We start from the raw sequence: 23,670 nt of genomic DNA on the forward strand, positions 1-23,670 counted from the left end.
TTTTCCTTCCCACATTAACGTGAAAACAATAAAGATCTGCCTATTCATCTCGTTTCCACCTCTGTTGTTGAGTCTCTTGTTTTGGTGAAAAAAGGGACTCTGCCTATATGCAACACAAGGCACTGGGAATATTGCTGGACATTTCCTTTTGCTTATAGAGGGGATGATGAAGAAGAAGACATTGGATTTATATTCCACCCTCCACTCAAGAGTCTCAGAGCGGCTCACAATCTCCTTTATCTCCCTCCCCCACAACAGACACACTGTGAGGTGGGTGGGGCTGAGAGGGCTCTCACAGCAGCTGCCCTTTCAAGGACAACCTCTGCCAGAGCTATGGCTGACCCAAGGCCATTCCAGCAGGTGCAAGTGGAGGAGTGGGGAATCAAACCCAGTTCTCCCAGATAAGAGTCCGCACACTTAACCACTACACCAGACTGGCTCTCTGACTTGATGGTCATGGTGAAAGAGCAGGGAAAATAACAGGCTCTGAAAGCCTGAGTTGCTGAAGAAATTAGGACCCACGGGGGACTGTGCAACAAACTAATCTGTAATGTTTGGTTTAAGTCTTAACATGAGAATTTTAAGGATGGACATTTTGGTTGTGTCCTGAGTTTTGGAGATTAATTTATAGTGTAAGAAGCTCACTTGTTAACTATGAATTTATGTTTTAAGCTTTAAGCCTTCTGATGTACATTTTGGGTACCTTCCCTAGTTTTGGCAGCTGTTAATGTTGCTGCTTAATAATTTTTAAAAAGATATGGAGTAGTTGCTAGTTAGAACTAGCTCTACTTGAAGAATATAGAGTTTACACCAGCCTTAAATTAATGGCATTTACAGAGGAACAGGGACATTCTAAAGGGAAAAAAACCCTATGTTTTTCCAAAAAAGTATACATAATTAGAAAAAACCTGAGCCACCCTTACCAGGGTATGTACATTAGGACATGGTTTTAGTTCATATTATTTTAAAACCCTGAAGTCTATTAAGAGGCTATTGATGTACTAGGAATAAAGCCTGTTGTGTATATATATATATATATATACTGTAAGAGAGGGCAGGATTTACAAAAAGTTTACACATTTTTATGTATGCAAAAGTTTCTATATTCTTTATTTCCTAGATTCTTGAGGACAGAATACACAATAATTACAAAACAAGGCGACAAAGATCTTCACATTTTGTGCATTTCTTCAGTCACCTCCAGCACCCTCCAAGCTCACTCTTCACTTTTGACAGCTTTCCCAGCATCACGGGATTTCACGCGCAGTTTGTTAACCTGGGACTCTGCAATGTCAGCCCTCTCTTCAGCCTCTTCCAGCTCATGCTGAATCTTGCGGAACTTGGAGAGGTTGGTATTGGATTGTTCCTCCTGAGAATCGTAAAAGAATTGTGATAATCAAAGTATTTAACATTCTACTTCTGTTTCATTTGAGACACAACTTCTGTTTCATTTGGGGGCTAAGATGAGAGTATAGATTTGAATCTGTTACGTAGCCTAAGCAGCAAGAACAAATGACAATCTTGTTATTCTCAAAATAAGGCAAGAGGAATTCAAATTAAAATTGCTTATAATGTCAATTTAATGTAAATTCTGCATAACTCAGTGAACTGGATTTAATTTGTAAACCTTCAAGGAATAATCTAGCCAGCCAAATTTAAAATTTTATGAGACACTAGAGTGTTGGGTAAGCCTAAGCAACTAGAAAACAATGAGTTTACAAAGAACATCAGTCTTTATGAAATAATCAATAAATGAGGACTATATATGCCCAAAGTAGATGTAATTACATCTGCAGTAAGATCCACAAACCAGTCATACAGAAATACTTCAACAGAAATATTTTTATAGACATTGATGTAGAGTTAATGAGATGATGTTGCTTTTAATCAAATACTTCAGGTATACATGGTTTTCTGGAGCTCTGACTTGCATGTATATATTTATAAGAAATTTTTATTGTGCTCTTTCTTTCAGTAAGGCATCTTTCAGTAAGACATAACATAAAACACATTTTGGAGGATTGTATTTGGAGCAAATGAGAACAATGCACATTTAGGGTGTAAAATTTAGATGCATTTAACAAAGGCATATTTTCAATGTCTCATCCCAATGTATCCCAATGGGGAGGGACGGTGGCTCAGTGGTAGAGCATCTGCTTGGGAAGCAGAAGGTCCCAGGTTCAATCCCTGGCATCTCCAAAAAAGGGTCCAGGCAAATAGGTGTGAAAAACCTCAGCTTGAGACCTTGGAGAGCCGCTGCCAGTCTGAGAAGACAATACTGACTTTGATGGACCAAGGGTCTGATTCAGTATAAGGCAGCTTCATATGTTCATATATGTTCATACTAGTATAACACCTTTTATTTATGGGACAATTCCAGAGCCTCTGTGTAAACAGTACGCTGTACTAGAAGGCATAGTGCTCTGATCCAGCAAGTTGTTCTTCTCTGTATTAATTAACATCTAGGATGTGTGGGGTTTTTTTTGCCATCAGAAATCTGTAGGATGTGCTAAAATAATCTGGGCTGTTATATAAATTATATTTATTCAATCGTGTAGTATCATCCCTTCAGTTAAGCAATACTGTTGGGTTCATGACTGAAGTACTTCTCCTGATAACCATTTTTAACCCACTTTTCCCCATCCACAGTTTTAAACAATATCATGCCCCTTTACATACATAAGTGCCATCCAGTTGCTTTCAAGGTAAGTTAGAAGCAAAGATGGTTGCCATTGTCTTCCTCTTCAGAGTCTTCCTTAGTGGTCGCCCATCCAGGTACTGACCCCGCTTGTCTTCTGAGATCTGACAAGATCAGGCTATACCATGCCACCTTCCTTCCTCATGCCCATCCACAGGCATAATAATCAAATACCATATAATAATTTGTTAAATTGAAATGTGATTATTTTCCTGGGAAGTACTTACAGATTCTTCAGATTGTCTCTTGTATGCTTTCACTTTGAGCTGGAGTTTATCCACTAGATCCTGAAGCCTCAGAACATTCTTCCGATCTTCCTCAGACTGAACAAAATTGGGATAATGGGGGGGGGGGGGGAAATGTAAATTTTTCCTCTCAACCCAACCTTGCCTAATTAATATTTCTTTTTTTCTAAAACAGAAGGATTAATAAAACAAACAATATGTTTGGGATTATTGTGGAATACAATGGATTAGGGAGGTTAAGGGCTTGATCACAAGCAGTTTATTCGGGTTTATTCAGGATGGCATGTCCACTGAAGTGGCTTGGATTAGGTGGGATTAAGGTTATCATATATTGGCAGTGATTGTGTTAATTATGTTGGAAAAGGAAAGGGGGACAATAAACAGATGGGTTAATATTGCTCTTCTTTTGGGCTCTTCTATTGCTCTTCTTCATATTGCTCTTCTTTTGGGCAGGCAATTATGTTCAGTTTCATAAAACTGTAATCTACTGCCTAGTAATGGTAGGATATAAATAAATATATATCTACTCAACCATTAGTATAATTTTTGTTATTCATTCTTTGCAATGTTATCAGTGACCAGTTAATAATTCCATTAGAATGTTTATCACAGGTAGACTTTTACAGTGCTCACCTGGTAGGTCAGCTCTTTTACCCGTCTCTCGTATTTGCGTACACCCTTAACAGCATCAGCACTGCGCTTCTGCTCATTCTCAACTTCTGCTTCTAATTCCCGTACCTGAAAATATAAATGGATAGTATTTCAAAATGGCTCCTCCTTTTTGCAATTTCTTGTGAGCATCTGCAGGTAGGAACCTATCTACTATAGATACTCACTCTGGACTCCAGTTTCTGGAGTTGCTTCTTGCCACCTTTCATTGCCAGCTGCTCAGCCTCATCAAGACGGTGCTGCAGGTCCTTCACGGTCTGCTCAAGGTTCTTCTTCATCCTCTCCAGGTGGGCACTGGTGTCTTGCTCCTTCTTCAGCTCCTCTGCCATCATGGCTGCCTGAAAATTGAAAGAACCAATTGCAGTCAGAAAGCCATTTGTGCCAGTTGTAGACATATTTACACTTTCAAAAGAAACTCCCTCCAGCTCACATCTGTGATGGCCTTCTTGGCCTTCTCTTCTGCATTGCGTGCTTCTTGTACAGTCTCTTCCACTTCGCCCTGGATTTGGGCAATGTCTGTTTCCAGCTTCTTCTTCGTGTTAATCAAGCTGGTGTTCTGTTCAGGAAAAAAATGTTTAGCATTATTGTTTAGGTGAAAAAAGTTGCTTAAACTGTCAAACATTAGTAATATGTTTCAACTTGCAAGGCAGAATTATATTCAAGAATGAAGGGCAATGGTATCTATTCAGAAATTAGTGCAAATGAGTGTGCAATCCATAGCTTAATTTCTAAATTCCCTTCAGAGTCCCAGAATAGTGTAATTGGCTTTAATAATAATCTTCTTTGTAATCAATATTCATGTTTTATACCAAGCCTGACAAATATTAGTCATAGCAACCAGCCAAGTATTCAGAATGGAAGACAGGGAAATGGCAGGTGTCTGGATCATATTGATAAAGCTCAACGGTTGCTTTCTAGAACAGGCCCTACATATAGTCCTTTCTTCACTCTCAGGTGCTGTATAAGGGTACATTGTTCGTTAGAAGCTAACCTGTGTGTGGAGAAGCTGCACACGTTCACTGGCATCCAGGAGCTCCTGTTCAGCCACTTTCCTGCCCCTTTCTGTCTGTTCCAGAGCTGCCCGGAGCTCCTCAATCTCAGCCTGCATCAGGTTAGCCCTGCGCTCAACCATGGCCACCTGCTCTTTCAGATCATCTTGGCTCCTCACAGCATCATCCAAATGCAGTTGTGTGTCCTATCAGAAAAACGTTATTGTAAGTCTTTAAATCTCTGTTATTACAGCATCAAGGTTTTTTGCCTGAAATTTCTCTAAATGTACCTTGAGCTGTCCTTGTGTGTTCCTGAGATTTTTGAGTGCCTCAGCAGCTTGGCGGTTGGCATGGCTCAGCTGGATTTCCATTTCATTCAGATCTCCCTCCATCTTCTTTTTTACCCTCAAGGCATCGTTCCTGCTCCTCACTTCAGCATCCAATGTGCTTTGCATGGACTCTACCACTCTCAGGTGGTTCCTCTTCAGCTGATCAATTTCCTCATCCTTCTCTGCAATTCTCCTGTCAATGTCAGACTTCACCTGGTTGAGCTCCAGCTGAATGCGGAGGATTTTGCCTTCTTCGTGTTCCAATGAAGCCTAAAGGAAATCATTTATTACAGCTGATAACAATGAAAAATTGGCTGCTTCTTTCGATTGTATTAAAATGCAGTAGACGTATTTAATATAGAATATACTGCATTCTTTTCTGGCGCTATCAGCGCAGCAGAACTGTTTAAGTAGTTTTATGTTATTTTTCAGTTTGTTTTTTGAATTTTTCCCTTGTGTTTTATAGCACATCATAGGACTAGAATTCCATGTCTAGTTTTCTCTATAATTAATCTCATGTTTACCTCAGCTTCTTCGAGAGAAGCTTGAAGTTCAGATTTCTCTTGCTCAATCTGTTTTTTCACTTTCTCCAGTTCATGGATGGCCTTTCCTCCTTCAGCAATCTGTTCCGTGAGGTCAGATATCTCTTCTATTGGTTGTCACATACAATTTTTAGACAATTAAAGAAAAATGACAAAAGAGTGTTTATATATTGAGATATAGGATTGGGTGAAACAAATATGCTCTGGATGTTAAAGAGTGTTTTCTTGAGTCATCCATATGGACCAGAGTATTTAGGTACATTTTGCCAATAATTTCAAGGGCAAAGTTTAAATTCTTATACATGAGCGTCTGTTAAGCTTTAAGAGGAAGGACCAAATGTGCATATGCCATTCAAAAGGTTCTTTTGTTTCAAGATATAATCACCATTTAGTTGACCAGGAGAAATCATGCAATAGCAGAACACTGCAAGGCACACAGTGTTCTAAATCCACATTAGAAGAAAAAATAATGAACTTACGTTGAAGGTTCTTATTCTCGCGTTTCAGTGTTTCCAGCTGATCCAAGGACTCCTCATAAGCATTCTTCATCTTGAAGAGCTCTGTGCTGAGAGAGCGAGACTCCTTCTGTGAAGCTTCCAGTTCAGACTGAGCTTCCTCAAATTTCTGCTTCCATTCTGCCAGAACCTGCAAAAACCCACCAGGAAATATTAGTTCATAGGCCAAAGGCTTTTGTACAATAAACTTGAATGGGTTTATGGTGGTCAAAACTACCTTATCAAAGTTCTTCTGCTTCTTATCTAGAGCAGCGCAGGCTGCATTAGACCTTTCCACATCAATCATCAGGTCCTCCACTTCATTCTGCAGTCTCTGCTTTGTCTTCTCAAGGGAAGCACATTTAGAATTCACAGCCTCTACGTGTTCTTCAGCATCCTGAAGGCGCTGGGCAAGCTTTTTCCTAAAGGAAACATATTGGAAGCAAATAGCATTTATCTGCTTGGGCAATCAAAGGGAAGAAAGAGCTTTGGCATCCCATTATAAACTTAAGACATCTTTTCTTTTATTTACAATACAGACTTTTAACATTTATATTGAAGAGATAATTTAATCACCTCTGAGGGTGATTATTTTGAAAATACGATAATTTTAAAAGTTCCTATAGTTAAGGCCATTACAAACATGGCCATAACACACATCCACATATATAATGAGATTTCTTAATATTTGCTGACTGAAAAGTGAATGTGAAATGCATGGAATAAGAAAATTTCATCTGTGATTCTCAATCTGTGATTACTGCTTCAGATGTACAGGGGATCACTCATTGCACTAATCAGGCAGATATTGTATATATTATATGTACTGCTGGGCTACTTAGAATTTACAGAGAACAAATAATATTTATGTTAGAAATGTAAGAAATAACTTTTTAATTTACAAAAGGCTGGGGAAATGGAACTCAAACACTGTTTTATATAGGTTAGAGCTTGTTGAACACAAGCCTGTGTCTCTTCTGACCATGAAACCGGGCAATGAAGTATAAGACATAAAAGTTTGCAAAACTATTTCCAGGTAAAAAAAGTCGTTCTGGGATAAGCGTGGTGTGCAGTGTTTGAAAGTGGACAAATATTCATAACTTCATATAGGACCCCAACTATTCTGTAGAACAATAGCAGTCATCTCAAACCCCTTGCACTCAATTTCCACCACCACATACTTGGCCTCTTCTAGTTCTTCAGTGCGCTGAATGGCATCAGTCTCATATTTGGTTCTCCATTGGGCAACCTCACTGTTGGCCTTGGACATAGAACGTTGTAGTTCAGCCTTTGCTTCCTGCTCCTCTTCAAATTGCTCCCGGAGCAAGTCACAGTCGTGGCGAGCAGATTGCAAACCATGGGCTAGTGCATTCTTTGCCTGCACAAAAGAATTCATTTGTTCAGTGATTTCCCTAAACCTTTTTTTGCCAAACTTTCTGACAATGACTATATTCCTTCCTCCTGGAGAGGAGCTCACAGAAGCAAAGCTCTGGAACATCTATATTTTATTGTGCTCTCTTTCTTAACCCCCACCCCCCCCCCCCAAAAAAAACCCACTTGTTTCTGGGCTCCATTGTTCAAACCCCCTGTGAAAATTTTGCTGAACTCTTAAGATTTGACAAACTTTCTAACATTTCCCCCCACAAAAAATGAGAAAATAATCAAAACATAAAGGTGACAGAGGCCACATAAGAGGAAGTAATTTAAAAAGTATGATGGGAGTGGGAGTGAAGTTTTATTATGACAATTATAATTCAAGAAGCATTTAAGGTAGATGCTGAGCTGATACAATTTAGTATGCCTTCCAGTGATGTCAAGGGTGTGTGACATATGCAAAGGAGTTGCGATAATGAGCTCTGGTGCCTTTTTTTCTATGAAATGACCTCTGCTTCTTCTCATTATAAAGCAATATATAATTACAAGTTAAACTTAAGAAACATCAAAAGAGCAAAAAATAAGGAACTCTTTCCCTATTTGTGTCGTGACTTAGTTTGCGAATTTTTAGGGCACTCTAGCTTTTCATGATTATAAAATGCAAAGTTTTAGACACCATAGGCCACTTAACAATTCTTTGTGTATATCTGTCTGCACAACATTATTTTATAGGATGCTCCCAAACACCATAGTTTCCCCCTCCACTTTGTGCAGAGTAGTATTTTAGCACTGAAAAAACTATCTACCAGATATAGACATAAAGCACACCTTTGTTTCCTCTTCAAGTTGCCTCTTCAGCTCTTCAATCTGTTGGGTGAAGCCTTGTTTGCCTCTTGAGAGTTGGGAAATCAGAGAATCTTTCTCCTCTACCTGGCGTGCAAGTTCACCTGAAAAGGACAATAGAGGAGATGGTGATCTGAAAATTATTTTGAAAAGAAAGCTTCAAGAAGAGGAACAATGGCAAAAATCTAAATAGTAATAAAATTAGTAATATACTGTGTTTAACCCAAATCATATTTGAAGGAATAATTCCTCCACTTTACCAACTAAAAAGAAAACAAACTTATCATATTCCATCTGCGATGACATGCAAAAGCTCTTATACCAGGAGAGATATGAAACATTCATCTGGACATTACAGAGAAGAGGAATCATCTGAATGAAAAGTGAGTACACATTTGGGTTGCAGCACTGGTTTAGCCAATGGTTCTCTCAAAACTTTTTTTTTTTGGGGGGGGGGTAGCAGCAAATCATTTGATGTAAAATAGTATTTTCATATTTCTTATTTCTCTAGGGAACTGTGTGTTATTTTGATGTTTAAACCATATGCATATTGAAGTTGGGTATTGTTCTGGGGTGACCTTTGTCTGAGAATGTTTACATGTACTATCTCTCTTATAATAATTACCAGTAGCAGAATCAATTACATATACTATATCATGTCAGGATCTGTCAGATCCCTGAGCCTAAGGGAAATTCTTCAGAAGAGGAGGGAGAACCAGTTGCAGACCCTAGCACACTCTTGATTCTTGAAGGACATGGCACCTCCAAGTGGAGACTCTAGAATAACATCTATGGAAGACACCTGGAACCTGCCAGACCCAAGGATCACAACCTTGACCCATGCCTGTACTCCTCCCCAATCCATAGTATTCTTGCAAACACCTAATGACCCAGGAACAGCAAAAACTGGAAGCTATTCTTATATAGAGAAGTACTTGCTAGGTGGTACAATGCCTCATTTCCTACTAGCTCATCCTCAGAAGATAAAATACTCTTATAACTATTTCCAGGATCAGGGTCCCAACTAGCAGACCAGCAAGATTGAAACTGCCAGTACTATAAACTCTTCTCTTTCTCTCTGGAAGCCATTGTAGCTGTGTAGTCTTTGGTTAGGTTTTGGCTAGCTGCTTTGCCACGCAGGAACTGAGTTCTGAACTTAGCCTAGCCTTATGCTACCTTTATCTACTAGCTGACTCCTGGTTTGGGTGATTTTCCACACTGCTCTTATGATAGTAAGACCAAGATGGACCTTTTCAGCATATACAACTTACGTAATTTATAACCAGTGTTACCTGTTTCTGTTTGTAGACGAGCTCTTTGAGCACTCAGATCATTAATTGTGCGCTGGTGTTCTTCCTCCTTTGCTTTAACTTCACTGAGCTGATCTTCCAAGGAACGGCTTAATTTCTCCAGAGTTGACTGAAATTAGCAGAAGGAAATAGATTGAAATAGCCTTCAAACAAATGTCTTAAGGGTGAGAAATGGAAAAAAAAATTCAACTATGAAACTAAAAATTTGACCATGTATGAAAAAACAATACAGACGTTCTATTGCAGGGGTGTCAAACCTACGGCCTATGGTCCAGAACCGGCCTGCTTAGGCCTTTCATCTGGCTTTGCAAGTGGGGCTATCTTCTCCCCCCCCCTTCCCTGCCCATCCTCACTGTTCAGAGCTTGAGCTGCCTCCAAGTACAGAGAGCAGTGGGCAGGGCTGCCTGAGAGTGCAGAGTGCCCAGGGCAGAGCTGCCTGAGAGTGGGAAGCAGCGGCAGGGGCTGACAAACTTCCCAGCTACCACTCCTGGTCTTCATAGTCCTCCTCTCAGGTAGGGTCAGCCAGTCCTTCTGCTTGTGCTTCTTTTTATTTTAAATTTTGCTTTGCAAAATCCCATTATTCCCTTGTCTTTCCAATTTAGGCAAGCAACTCTTAATGGCGGCGGGGGGGTGGGGGGGAGGTTTGGGACCAGCCATGGTTAAAATATAGAGTTCAGCAAACTCAAAGAACTCCAATTTTGCAGAAAAATATTAGTTGTAACACACACTCTTCTAAGGTGGAGAGCCACCAGCAGAACAAGTGCTGCAGAGGAAAACCAAAATTATTATCTCAAGCCACCCTGTAAAAAACAAACCCAACCTTGAGACCCTCTGGAGCAGATTGGCAGGGGGTGGGGGGGAGAAGCTTGCAAGGCTCAACCATTTCATGTTTTCCCCTGAGTCCTACATTCAGATCATTTCTATTTTTAGTTTATATATATTTGGGAGGGGGGATGCTGGGACCAACCACAGTTAAAATATAGAGTTCAACAAACTCGAGGAACTCCAGTTCTGCTGATAAATATTAGTTGTAACACACACACCCCTCCTAATGTGGGGCTCCAATGGAATAGCTGCTATAATATCTTTAATTGCATTTGTCTGTGTCCTTTATAAAGTTTGTATCTCCACTACTTGGTATTAAATGTTATGGCAGACATGGTCCAGCCCAAAAAAGACCCATTTGTGTCAGATGTGGTTTGACACCCCTGGTCTATTAGGGGAGGGATGGTGGCTCAGTGGTAGAGCATCTGCTTGGGAAGCAGAAGGTCCCAGGTGTGAAAAACCTCAGCTTGAGACCCTGGAGAGCCGCTGCCAGTCTGAGAAGACAATACTGACTTTGATGGACCGAGGGTCTGATTCAGTATAAGGCAGCTTCACATGTTCATATGTTCATATTGATAGATTTGCGTCTGTGCCAGATTATGTATATTTCATTCCAGCCACAATTAAAAACAATTTTTGAACAAACCTAATGAACAGGACAGCACATTCCTGAAGCAGTCCTGACCAGGTCTAATCAGAAGTAGGCTCCATTTCATTGAATGGGCCTTGATGCCAGGAAAGTATTCTTAGGAAGCATGGAAATCACTGGTTCATAGACGTAGGGGTCAAAGTAAGCAAATAAGTTTGACTGATTTAGGCATGTTAAGAGTTAATATTAAAAAGCCTCATTACATATTCCCTGTTCGAGTTTTCATTAACGTATAATTCATGGCACTCATATCCTGAAAATTTGCTATGGAGAGTTTGTTTATGATTTCATTTACAATGCTGCCAATAGTCAAGTTTGCTATGTTTTGATGATACAGCTATCAGTATGTTACAAGTGTATGGAACAGAAGTTAGAATTGCATCATAAGACTCCTACATCAGTATGGATACTTTTAGTTTTCAACAACAAATTTAACTTTTATTCTCATATACTAAAGAGCAAAACCTTGGCTTTGGAGACAGATTCCATGTTGCTGGCAAGGTCATCAATCTCCATCTTCAGTTCACTCTTTTCCTTCTCCAGCTTCTGTTTCACACGTTGCAGGTTATCAATTTGTTCCCCAAGTTCAGCTGAGCTGTCTGCATGCTTCTTGCGGAGGGCAGCTGCAGTGGCTTCATGCTGCAGAGTAGCCTCTTCAAGGTCCCGGCGCAATTTCTGGAATTCTGCCTCACGTTTCTTGTTCATCTCAATCTGAGCTGAAGTTGCCCCACCAGCTTCCTCCAAGCGCTCACTGATCTCTTCAAGTTCCCTGGAGAGATCAGCCCGCTGCTTCTCTGCTTTGGCCCGAGATGCGCGTTCAGCCTCAATCTCCTCCTCCAGTTCCTCAATACGGGCCTAAAAAGACAAGAAGGGGGAAGCAACCATAAAGAGTCAAACCTGCTTCTCAGATGAATGAATTCACTCAGTCCCAAGGAGACAACAAGGCAACTTGCCTGTAACTCCTTGATCTTCTTCTGAAGCTGAGAGCCTAAGGCCTGCTCATCTTCAATTTTGCTTTGGAGTTGGCTGATTTCAAAGTCCTTCCTTTTCACAACAAAACATAACACGTGAGAGTCCATATCTAATGTATGGTAAAAAGATCTCCCCAAAGTTCCTCCAGAAAAAACTGTGCTTACTTCTTAAGCTTTTCATCCATCTGCTGCTTATCGTTCTCCAAATCCATTGTAGATTCCTGGGCCAGCTTCAGATCTCCTTCAAGCTTCCTCTTGGCTCTTTCAAGGTCCATGCGAAGCTTCTTTTCTTGCTCCAGTGACCCTTCAAGCTGAAGACAAGGAAGTCATAAAGACCCTGCTGACAGAAATTTACCTTCATCTCAGAGTGGTTATTCGCCATATTATTGTGCTTACATCGTCCACTTGCTGCTCCAGCTTGGTCTTTGCTTTGGTCAGAGTATTCACTTTGTCCTCTTCTGCCTGCAGGTCATCCAAGGTCTGCTGATGGGCCTCTTGGAGGGCTTTCTTTTCCTTGGTCAGTTTGGCAATGCTCTCATCCAAGACTGCCATCTCTTCGGTAAGGTTTTTCACCTTTTAGAATGGAAATACATTCAGAATCATTAAAAACATTATAAGAAACCTGCTAGATCAGACCAGTGGTCCAACTAGTCCAGCATCCTGTCTCACATAGTGGCCACCCAGTTCTTCTGGAGGGCCAACAACAGAGAATAAAGGTTGAGAATTTCCTCTGATGTTGCCTCCTGGCTATGGAATCAGTGGTTGAATGCTTCTAAATGTGAAGGTTACCTTCAGTCACCATGGCTAATAGCCACTGATAGGCCTATTCTCCATGAATTATACAACAGTAGTACAGTTTGACTATTATGAATTTTAATGTATTCTCCTCAGTACCTTATTCTCAGTGGCATGCTTTTCCTTTTCAACCTTGGCCAGTGTGAGCTCAAGATCATCAATATCTTTTTTCAGTTCTGAGCATTCATCTTCCAGCTTCCTCTTCTTGGCTGTCAACTCAGCATTCATCTCCTCTTCATCTTCTGCTCGTTCAGTCAGCTCCTTAATTTTGGACTCCAACTGGATTTTGGTTTTGATCAGCTGGTCACATCTCTCCTCAGCATCTGCCAAGCCATCTGATTCCTACAGATGAAAAACATGTGTATCACAGAACTGTGTCACTTCCCTGATACTAAACCTTATGTAAGTTCTGGCGGGTCCAGATTTTTTTGTGTACCATCACTCAGTTCAATGATTTGAACCAATCTACTAACATAAAACATATGGATTAGCTCCCACCATTGAAATTAATGGGGCCAGTATTCTAGCCTAGGTAATTCCCTTGTTCAGACTAAACAGATATATTGAAGAAAGTGATATAATGGTCACTGGTTATGTTAGCCCATAGAGTTAAAGTAATCTGATTCAGATTGTTACTATATCTGGTTTTTAATAATAAAAATGTCTTCCTGCTTTACGAGCAAAATATAATTTAGCACCAGCTCTGTTAAATGCTCTCTCACACACAAAGTTATTAAATATAGCCATATTTATGGAAAACCCTTGTTAACCACTGTTGCCTTTGGAAATTTCCCTGCAGTGCTTGAATTTCTAACCTATACCACTGAGTCTTACATTATAATAGAACAAAAAAAATTACTGTCACTAATAATGCTTACAGCTTGGACTTGGAGCTGCAAGTCATTTTTCTCTTGCATCAGAGACACCATTTTTTCTTCCAGTTCCTTCCGTTTGGCCTCTGACTTGGCAAGGTCTTCTTTCGTTTTCTCAAACTCTTCCTTCATGTTGGCCATCTCCTTCTCAGATTCAGCACTCTTCAGCAAAGGCTTGATCTTGAAGTACAGCTTCATCCAAGGCCAGGTCTTGACATTCATGAATGAACGGATATTGTACTGAATAGTAAAGATGGACTCCCTGTAAGGAATGTGACACAATGTCTTAAAGATGATTCCAGGAAAAAAAAATGGTGCGCTATAAACAACTAGGGAAGTCTTTTTATTTTGGTCTACAGTTTATTCCAATCTATTTTGTAACATTCATACTACATTATTTCAACAGGGTTTGAAAAACCGATGGGGCTGTATGTAAGAATTTATTATACTACCTTATATTATGCTACTTCACACTGAACATTAAGTTTTGCTTCTCAAATATTACATGTATTCCGAAAATGTAATGTATATATGCAGCAAATGCATAGTTTGGGACTGAGACTGGGGATGGGATTGGCCATGTGTGTGCACCACATATACATACTATGCACAAATTTGCTGCCACATACTTTGTGGCCCTAAGAGCTGTTTATAGTACTGTCACCATCTGTGTAGTGACTAGGCTCATTAGGTCATGAATCCTGTCAAAGATATAAAAATCCTACCTCCTTTCCATCATTCTCTTGAATTCCACCCTCATCACATAGCCACGGCACATAGCTTGTGTACGTGTAATCAGTTGTGCCAACTTATCATCTCTCATCTCCTCTAGAGTACCCAGAAGTCCAGCTTTGAAGAACACCTGGAGAAGTAAAATATTTGAGAGTATTGGTCACTGTTCTAGCAAAGCCAGATGTTTTGTTCTTGTCTCCCCCAGAATAATTTTACCTTAGTGTGGCCAAATTTATACTGGGTGTGATCAACATCAATGGATCCAAGAAGCTTTTCTGAAGCCTTCTTACTATCAATGAACTGTCCCTCTGGGATGGCACTTGCATTTAATATCCTATATCTGTGGGGGGGGGGGGATATAATTTTAATTTTGTTTATACCATCACATAACACTTATTTGTTTTTGTTTTTCATTTATTAGCATCAGTAAGAACAAAACCTAATTTTGCTATGGAATGTCAGTCTTATTCCTCGATAACTCTTCCTTCATAGGCTTGACTTTGCTAACAAATTAATGAGGAACTATATCACCCTCTATCTAATCTATAAAGCTTCTCTTGAAGACCCATTGTTGGGCTGTTAAAAATCAATGCTGTAGAAAAGAAATGATAATTTCTGTTTAAATTATGGGATGCCTAGTTTATGCTTTTGTTCCATTCTCACTTCCTTAACCCCATACATTATAGCTATTATATACAAGAATTAATTCCTAATTTAAAAGAGATTTTAAAGTCTATCTTATGGTGCTAGCCCGAAAACAGCTTTTATAACATGACTAAGAGATACAATAATAAATGAATATAGAGTATACTAACCTCTGTTTGAAGTCACCATAAATGATCCTGCTGGGGAATCCCTTCCTGCAAATTCTGATGCCTTCCAGCACTCCATTACACCTCAGCTGATGCAATACCAGTTCATGCTCCATGGCACCTGAGAACATTAGAGTGTGGTTTAGTGCTACATGGTAGGACTTAGAAGAAACTGATGTATCACACTTCTCTGTTGATCTCAATATCTTACCAGGGGTTTTAGTTTCATTAGGAATGAGGCAGCGCACAAAATGAGGGTGAGTGCTCCTCAGATTGCTCATCAGCTTGTTTAAGTTCTCCTGTGGGACCAGAAGCTGTTATTACAATCTATATGTTGATGAAGCACAATTCACTTGGACTGCCGCACAGGCAAGCCATTTTTGAAAGTGATCAGCAGACTTTGTCCGGAGGAGCTATTGCAGAGAAAACAAATTCATATTTTTCCTCCAGGCATTTACATCTACTTTTTGGATTTGTCTAATAGCCCAAAGCTGTTTTCCTTTATAAACAATATATATTTTGAATGCATTGATCCATGCATTTTTACAATTTTTTTTCCCATTCAATTTTCTTTTGCGTTTACAAGTGCTGACACTTTTATGTTCAATTTCACAAATAAAAAAATTGCACTGTACCCTGAAGAGAGCAGACACGGTCTGGAAAGATGAGCCCTTCTTTTTGCCAGCTTTCTTGCCACCACCCTCTAATGGAATAAAAAAAATGTAATTAGAAAATGCAGTTAAATTTTTAAAAAATTCAATTCCATTAGTTTCAATATGTATTAAAGTTTTATAGTTGCATTGTATTTATTTTGGGGGGATTTTTTATTTATTATATTGTTGTTTCGATATTTTACAATTCCGCCTTGAGTCTCTGCAAGAAAGGCAGACTATAAATAAATAAAACCATTTCATGACTTATTTCATGACTACATGTACCAAGCTGAGGAATAAAGAAACTGTTGAATCATTTAAGTTGCTAATTATGCAGCAGTTACCAGCATCTGCAGGGCGGTCAGCAAACAGAAGAGCCAGAGTCTTCATGGATGACTTCTGGAACAGCTGCAGAACGGTTTCATTCAGGGGGTCCTTGTTCTTGTCCAGCCAGCCAGAGATGTTATAATCCACAGTGCCAGCATAGTGCACCAGGGAGAAGTGGGCCTCAGCTTTGCCTTTGCCAGGCTTGGGCTTCTCAAAGTTCTTGCACTTGCCAAGATGCTGATCATAGAGCTTGTTTTTGAAAGAAGTGTCTGTTGCCTTAGGGAACATGCACTCTTCTTCAAGGATGGAGAAAATGCCCATTGGCTGTAGGCAAAATAGCAGAGATACATAAAACTAGATTAATCATATTAGCATTTATTTAGTAAAATTGAACTTTGGCTAGTGAGCACTCAGCGAACTTAATTTAATGCAATTAACTTTATGAAAGTCATATACCTACATTTTGCCTTTAGGCAAAGGTACATGCTACATGCGTTCTTTCAGGTATTGGTGTACAGAATTATATATCTACTCAAGAGTCTTCCAAAAATTGGGATTTTGGCAGCTACAGACAAGTTAAGGGCCCTTCTCAACAGTGGGGTCAGAACACACCCAGGCTCAGGACCTAATGTAGCCCATTTACGGTAAATACTAAGACTTTCCCAGTTTATACCCACCAGGACCTACTGATCACAATTGGTACATTAAATAAACTGGAAGTCCCTTGCCTGTCTTCAGGTCCAGTTTTGGACCAGTTCAGCTAACTCTGCCAGGAGAAGGCCGATAAAATCCTGCTAGCTGTAACAATTTGCCTCCTTGACCTGTGCTTATCTTGGCTGGTTAAAACCTGCAAAGATGGTGTGCAGGGACCTCTGGGTGATATAGTCACCCTATTCCTTTCTTCTGGAATATTTTCAGTGGGGCTTAAGGAGGCAGTGGTGTGACAATTCTTTAAAAAAAACCTTCACTGGTCCTGACAGTCTTAGCCAACTACCTCTCAGTGTTGAATCTACCATTTTTGGGTAAGGTAGTTGACAGGATGGTGGCAGAGCAGCTCCAGGTTTTCTTGAATGACACCTCTATCCTGGGTACATTCTGCCCTAGTCATGGGATAAAGACTGTGCTAGTCACCCTCACAGATGATCTTCAGAGACATCTGGATTGGGGCAGGTCAGCACTGCTGTTGCTTTTGGATTTAACAGCAGCATTCAATATGGTTGACTATGATCTTTTGACCCACCACCTCACAGATATAGGAATATGGGGGACTGTCTTACAATGGATTTCCTCCTTTCTCCATGGTCAGGGACAGAGAGTGGCACTAGATGGGACAATCTCCTTGTGGTATCCACTGGCATGCAGTGTGCCTCAAGGGGTGATCCTCTTACCAATGTTATTTAACATTTATATGTGCCCCCATGCCCAGCTGGTCTGTGGGCTTGGGCTGAGCTATCACTAGTATGCTGCTTACACCTAGCTCTATCTGTTGATGGATGGATGGAATCTGCCCCAGAAGTTCTGTGCAGGGCTCTGGAGGCTGTGACTGGATGATTAAAACAGAGTTGGCTGAGATTAAATCCAGTGAAGACAGAGGTCCTGTATCTGAGCCATGGGAGGTTGGGATCAGGAATCAGGCTCCTGGCTCTCAGGGGGGCACAGCTGTCACTAGCAGTGAGAGTGAGGAGTCTAGGGGTAGTCCTGGATGCTTTGCTGTCAATGGAGACCCAGGTCATCATAGTTGCTAGATCATCCTTTTATAGGGTTGCCAAGTCCAATTCAAGAAATATCTGGGGACTTTGAGGTGGAGCCAGGAGACATTGGGAGTGGAGCCAGGAGCAAGGGTGTGGCAAGCATAATTCAACCCCAAAGGAGTTCTGGCCATCACATTTAAAGTCACAGCACACCTTTTAAAATGCCTTCCTTCCATAGGAAATAATGATGGATAGGGGCACCTTATTTTGGGGCTCATAGAATTGGACCCCCTGGTCCAATTATTTGGAAACTTGGGGGTATTTTACGGAGAGGCACTAGATGCTGTACTGAAAATTTGGTACCTCTACCTCAAAACACAGCCCCCCCCCAGAGCCCCCGATACCTCCAGATCATTTCCCCATTATACCCTATGAGAATTGATCTCCACATAAGGAATAATGAAGTGCCCAGCAGACATTTCCTCCCCCCCTCCACTCCTGTTTCTGGCGACTCTGAAGCGAGGGATTGGCATCTCTACTCACGAGTTGCAGCCAACTTCTTCAAAGTAACACAGACACACCATCCCAAGAGGAAGCCTTTCACCGGGAGACTGAAGCCTCTGGAGGTGGAAAGTCACATGGTGGCTCTGGGGGCGGGGCTTTCCCCCACCGGCCAGCTGACTGGGGGTAGGAAGGAGCCTGGGAAAGTGGGAAAACCCCTGCTGGGCCCTGGGGATTGGCAAGCCTATCCTTTTATCATCTTCAACTGGTCAGGCAGTTGGTTCCCTATCTCTCCTCGCACGACTTAGCTACAGTGATCCATACAATGTTCACTTCCAGGCTGGATTACTGGAAACTGCAGCTAGTGCAGAATGCAGCAGCACACCTGCTGACTATGACGCTTACGAGGGTGCACATTTGGCTGTCGGCTGCATTGGCTGCCAGATCTGTTTCAAGGTTATGGTGTTAACCTTCAAAGCCCTTTACAGCCTGGGACCACCTCTTCCACTATGTGCCTCAGAGAGCTCTGTACTCTACTGAACGATATCTGCTAGTAGTCGCTGGCCCAAAGGATGCCTATTTAGTTCAGAAGTAGAAATTTTTTTAAAAAAATAAATCAATCAAATTATTTTTATCCAGACCTTCTCAATGAGCTCAATGCAGGCAGCCAAGTCCATTCCAAAGTCAATAAATTCCCAATCAATCCCCTCCTTCTTGTACTCCTCCTGCTCCAGCACAAACATGTGGTGGTTGAAAAACTGTTGCAGTTTCTCATTGGTGAAGTTGATGCACAGCTGCTCCAGGCTGTTGAACTAAGAGAATAAAATGAGAAACAGTTATAAGAAACACAGATCAGTACTGCTTGCTCTTAAATTCCATTAATCATTTCAAGGTAAACAAAAAAAATGTGTTGTGCTTATTGGGATGTGTGTGTGAAACAATCCTTAATCATAGGGAAAAGATGTCATTAAGGTCAGGACTGCTTGCTTTTCTTATTGGGGTTTGTGTGTAAAAGTAATCCTTAATTAAGAGGAAGTGATGTCATTGAGGAAGGCGGCTGGCTAAATCGACAGCTTCCCTCCGGCACAGCAGTTGTTGCCTCCTAAATGGGGAGTAGGTTATAAGCAGCAACTTTAATATAAATTAAGCAGCAGCATCACCAAGTGACAACAATTAGGAATCAAAAGGGGATTTTGGTAACCCATCCCAAAGAAATCACAGAAGCTTTTTGCTCCTTTGATAAGAATTTATATCACTCAGAAAAACCTTCAGAACAGAACACACAGCAATATATGCAGTATTGCAATATGTCCAAATTTATGGAAGAACAGAAGCAGAGAGTGGAACAGCCAGTTACAAAACCAGAACTGCCAAAAGTTATTTAAAAAAATAAAAATGGGAAGGCTCCAGGGATGGATGGATGGATTCCCAGTTGAGTTTTATAAACATTTTGGAGAAAAAAATTATATCTCATACTGTTTATAGTATTGTTGAGCTTGCAATTGCTCATGTTCTCAAAGTTCACTGTTTTTTTATACTTTCAAGACATCGCTTACACTCCAAAAACAACTTGAGTTGATGAATCCACAGTCTTCCTGCTAGATAATTTCTACAATTTCTTATGTGCCAGAGATTTCCCCCTCGAGTCAAGAACTTGGGGGGGGGGGGGAAATGTCACTCCAGTGTCTCTGCATTCAAAGCATTACTGAATGATACCCTTAACTGCTTAGTCTGACCATTAGGAACCCATCTCTCTTTCAGTACTATTCCACAAATTCTGTTTCTTACATCAAAGATCTCAAAGCCAGCAATGTCCAACACTCCTATGTAGTGCTGCCTAGGCTGCTTGGTATCCAGCTGCTGGTTGATACGAATGACCATCCACAAGAACATCTTCTCAAAGACAGACTTAGCCAAAGCACCAACAGAATTGTACACCTAAAGTAGTAAAATGTGAACAGGAATCAAAAAGTTAGAATACAAAGTGGATGGGTAATATATCTGACAAAGAATAGTTAATAATGAGGCAACTTCAAACAGCAGATTTTATTCCATAAATCATCACCTGTTGGACAGTTTGGCCTTTGGTGACATATTCATTGCCGACTTTGACTCGAGGATAGCACAGAGCTTTAAGCAGATCGGCTGAGTTGAGGTTCATGAGATAGGCAGCCTTGTCAGCAACTTAGAGATGACAGGAAGAGATTATTAACACATAATAGAAACATGTTTCTAGACCAGTGTTTCCCATTTGCAGGGTCATGACCCGGTACCGGGCCACAGAAGCCTCACTACCAGGCCACAAGAGAAGCCAAAGTTAGCCCTTCCCCCAGCAAAGCTAGCCCCGCCCTGTCTCTGTGTTGTGCAGAGAGGAACTGGGCTGCCTCTCCTTCCTTCTCCCCCACTCTCAGTGTTTGAGAGAAAAGCTGGCATCCATTGGCACTTTAGACCCATGAAGTGTTCTTCAGAGTATGAGCTTTCATGTGCCTTGCAGTATGTTCTTTTGGGGAGATTTCCCCGGGAGGCCTGGGTGGCAAAGAAGGGGGTGTGTGTGTTTTTCAGCCAGGAGAGGCAGAGAGTGGGCATTCCAGTAGCTGGGTTTTTTTTTTACCAAATGACCCCTGGACAGAATTTTTGCTGGCTGGGGTCATCTGATGGTGAGGAAGCTTTTTTTTTTCTTTGCCCCCCCTTCTTTCTTTCTTTCTTTCTTTCTTTCTTTCTTTCTTTCTTTCTTTCTTTCTTTCTTTCTTTCTTTCTTTCTTTCTTTCTTTCTTTCTTTCTTTCTTTCTTTCTTTCTCTGCAAATGAAGCTCTGTCTGTATTCTTGGTGCTGGGGGCAGGGGGGGGAAGCAACAGTGGGAGGGCTTCTAGTGCCCTGGCCCCATTGGTGGACATTCTGGTGCTTTTGGGGCATTGTATGAGGGAATTTTGGATTGGATAGTCCACTGGTCTGATCCAACATGGCTCCTCTTATGTTTATGTTCTTTCTTTCCATGTCTTTCCTTTCCTTTCCTTTCCTTTCCTTTCCTTTCCTTTCCTTTCCTTTCCTTTCCTTTCCTTTCCTTTCCTTTCCTTTCCTTTCCAAAGAAAAGTTGGCACCTCTAGTAGTAGCCAGGTGGCCTTCTATGAGATTTCTGTGTGAGTGAGTGAGAGTAAGAGGTTTGGGGCAGAAAGAGATTATTGGAGATTACTGCGGTATATCTCAACAGCACTAAAAGAGATGGTACTATGAACTTGGCACCATTTTACTGGTCCTGCTTTTAACTGCTGTCTGACACCAAAATTAAACTCCTCCTGTAGATATTTAAAAGGATGAAAGTAGTCTACTGGCTAAGTATCTGCACAACAGATACAACTTGGTCCTTGACACCACAGGAAATGACATAATTTCTATCTCCCAGCTCCACCCCCAAAGTCTCCTGGCTCCACCCCCAAATTTTAGTGGGCCACGAAGGAGAAGTGTAAAAATAATCGGGCCACAGGAAAGAAAAGTTTGGGAAACCCTGTTCTAGACTATTTTGCATTTTTTCCATGTAGATGTTAATGTAGATGGTATCGTAGCATTAAGCCAAACAGTAATCTAGTTTTTCCATCCCTTTCCTTTTGGTATATCTTAATTAAAGTACTATTTATGCACAGATTTGTGTAAAATGGTACATGTAGAGAAACTATTAGGGCAATGACACTAATCCCACCACTCCCTTGCATTTAAGGGTCCTTTGTGCAGAAGGTTTATGATTGTAGCCCTGAACATTTATAATCCTCTGTATATACAATACATACCATAGATAATAAAGGGTATGGATTACTCTTGGGTATATGGAAGTAATATGTAGGAAGAAACTTGATCTTCCATCCACATATTAATACTTACAAATGAACTTTTAGTTAATGCTGTACAGTTAAATGGAAGGGGAAAAGCAAAGTGTCATAAATCTATAGAACAGAGTTATAGTAAGCTACATTACCATATGGGGCTGTATAAAGCACTGCGACTCTGAATATAAAAGTCTTAATACATCCTGCATATTATATTAGGTATCTCGGTATGATGGGTACCATGCTATAATATAAGTGGGAGATGTGAAGTGGATTTAACTAGTACCTTCAGTGCCGTCTGGCTCAGCCTGCTCTTCCCGCTGCTTCTGCTTGAACTTCATGTTCCCGTAGTGCATCACGGCTCCTGTAAGCTTGTAAATGGCTGTCTTTTCCTCAGCAGTGAAACCCAGAATGTCGATGGCACTCTGTCAATTGAATTAACAAGCTCTGTAAGCGAATATGCTTTAGGTAGACACTCCAGAAAGTCAGTTTTGCACATTACTTACATCTGTGGCCATCAGCTCTTCTTGATCATCTATGCTGGCAACAGTAATTTCTCCTTGACTTACATACGCAAAGTCATAAGGATTGGTGGTAATCAGAAGCATCTCTAAATGAAGAAAAGAGCAAGTTCATTCAATATTGCTTCATTTAAACACCCAGTTGCTGCTGCTAAGTAAAAAAAAAAGGGGGGGGGGGAGGGGGGCAAATATGATATTTACCAATGAGTTCTGGCTTCTTGTTGGACATGATCTGATAAAAGATGTGGTAACTTCTTTCAGCTTTTAGCTGGAAAGTAACTCTGGACTTTTCCAAAAGATCTGAAAAGAAAAGAGAAACAGAAGAAACCAAATAAGAAGCCAATGGGACAGAAATGGGATAACTGTATATCAGCAAAAAAAGAAAGGAAAAAAGTAGGCTGGGGGGGGGGGGCTTACATGTCTCAATGTCAGCAGAAGACAGTTTGCCTGTGGCACCGAAATGAATTCTGATGAATTTACCCTATAGAACAGAAAAGGCATGTCATTATATGACCTGCTAAAGACATATTGTAGGAGCCCACTAGACTTTCCAAAAGGCAGGCCAGTGCTCAGACAGTGCAAAAGACTTACAAAACGTGAGGAGTTGTCATTCCTCACAGTCTTGGCATTTCCAAAAGCCTCCAGCAAGGGATTGGCGCTGATGATTTGATCTTCAAGGGTCCCCTGTAATGTAAGTATTATTGTCAATTTGTCTGTTTTCAGTTGCAGAGCAGCTGCATAACATCATGTGTCATTGGTTACTGGTTAAAAAAGCCACATGCCTGCATTTTGCCAGGTTGGGGTGCTGCCTCTTCCTTTTTCTTATCACCCGTGACTGCAATTGTTGCAAAGTACTGGATGACACGTTTCGTGTTCACAGTCTTTCCAGCACCAGATTCTCCGCTGTTGATCAAAGCCAAGTATTCGTTAAGTCCAAGACAAAACAGAAGTCCAGCGATAGCTTACAGAATAACACTTATTTCAGAATGAGTCAGGTGCAAATTGTCTCT

At 40.8% G+C, this 23,670-nt stretch overlaps 1 protein-coding gene across 1 annotated transcript in view; it reads right to left on the minus strand.

Annotated features, from left to right (window-relative positions):
* Positions 1-1,079: 1,079 nt before the first annotated feature.
* Positions 1,080-23,670, minus strand: part of LOC132581919 (myosin-4-like) — a 36,843-nt gene continuing 14,252 nt past the window's right edge. Inside the window, exons 7-40 of the mRNA XM_060253388.1 lie at positions 23,443-23,563; positions 23,252-23,344; positions 23,078-23,141; positions 22,862-22,960; positions 22,646-22,749; positions 22,426-22,564; positions 20,387-20,505; positions 20,110-20,259; positions 18,963-19,133; positions 16,147-16,453; positions 15,785-15,852; positions 15,361-15,448; positions 15,153-15,270; positions 14,554-14,677; positions 14,331-14,467; positions 13,612-13,867; positions 12,833-13,075; positions 12,335-12,511; positions 12,104-12,249; positions 11,921-12,011; positions 11,433-11,822; positions 9,476-9,602; positions 8,169-8,287; positions 7,148-7,344; positions 6,205-6,388; positions 5,952-6,117; positions 5,455-5,579; positions 4,892-5,200; positions 4,604-4,807; positions 4,043-4,168; positions 3,780-3,950; positions 3,577-3,681; positions 2,926-3,021; positions 1,080-1,369 (exon numbers count right to left, since the gene is read on the minus strand). Of these exons, the coding sequence (XP_060109371.1) occupies positions 1,217-1,369; positions 2,926-3,021; positions 3,577-3,681; positions 3,780-3,950; positions 4,043-4,168; positions 4,604-4,807; positions 4,892-5,200; positions 5,455-5,579; positions 5,952-6,117; positions 6,205-6,388; positions 7,148-7,344; positions 8,169-8,287; positions 9,476-9,602; positions 11,433-11,822; positions 11,921-12,011; positions 12,104-12,249; positions 12,335-12,511; positions 12,833-13,075; positions 13,612-13,867; positions 14,331-14,467; positions 14,554-14,677; positions 15,153-15,270; positions 15,361-15,448; positions 15,785-15,852; positions 16,147-16,453; positions 18,963-19,133; positions 20,110-20,259; positions 20,387-20,505; positions 22,426-22,564; positions 22,646-22,749; positions 22,862-22,960; positions 23,078-23,141; positions 23,252-23,344; positions 23,443-23,563 (5,287 nt within the window). The 3' untranslated portion in view covers positions 1,080-1,216. The remainder of the gene's footprint in view (positions 1,370-2,925; positions 3,022-3,576; positions 3,682-3,779; positions 3,951-4,042; positions 4,169-4,603; positions 4,808-4,891; positions 5,201-5,454; positions 5,580-5,951; positions 6,118-6,204; positions 6,389-7,147; positions 7,345-8,168; positions 8,288-9,475; positions 9,603-11,432; positions 11,823-11,920; positions 12,012-12,103; positions 12,250-12,334; positions 12,512-12,832; positions 13,076-13,611; positions 13,868-14,330; positions 14,468-14,553; positions 14,678-15,152; positions 15,271-15,360; positions 15,449-15,784; positions 15,853-16,146; positions 16,454-18,962; positions 19,134-20,109; positions 20,260-20,386; positions 20,506-22,425; positions 22,565-22,645; positions 22,750-22,861; positions 22,961-23,077; positions 23,142-23,251; positions 23,345-23,442; positions 23,564-23,670) is intronic.

This window comes from Heteronotia binoei, chromosome 13 (assembly GCF_032191835.1).
Source record: "Heteronotia binoei isolate CCM8104 ecotype False Entrance Well chromosome 13, APGP_CSIRO_Hbin_v1, whole genome shotgun sequence".
NCBI lineage: Eukaryota > Metazoa > Chordata > Lepidosauria > Squamata > Gekkonidae > Heteronotia > Heteronotia binoei.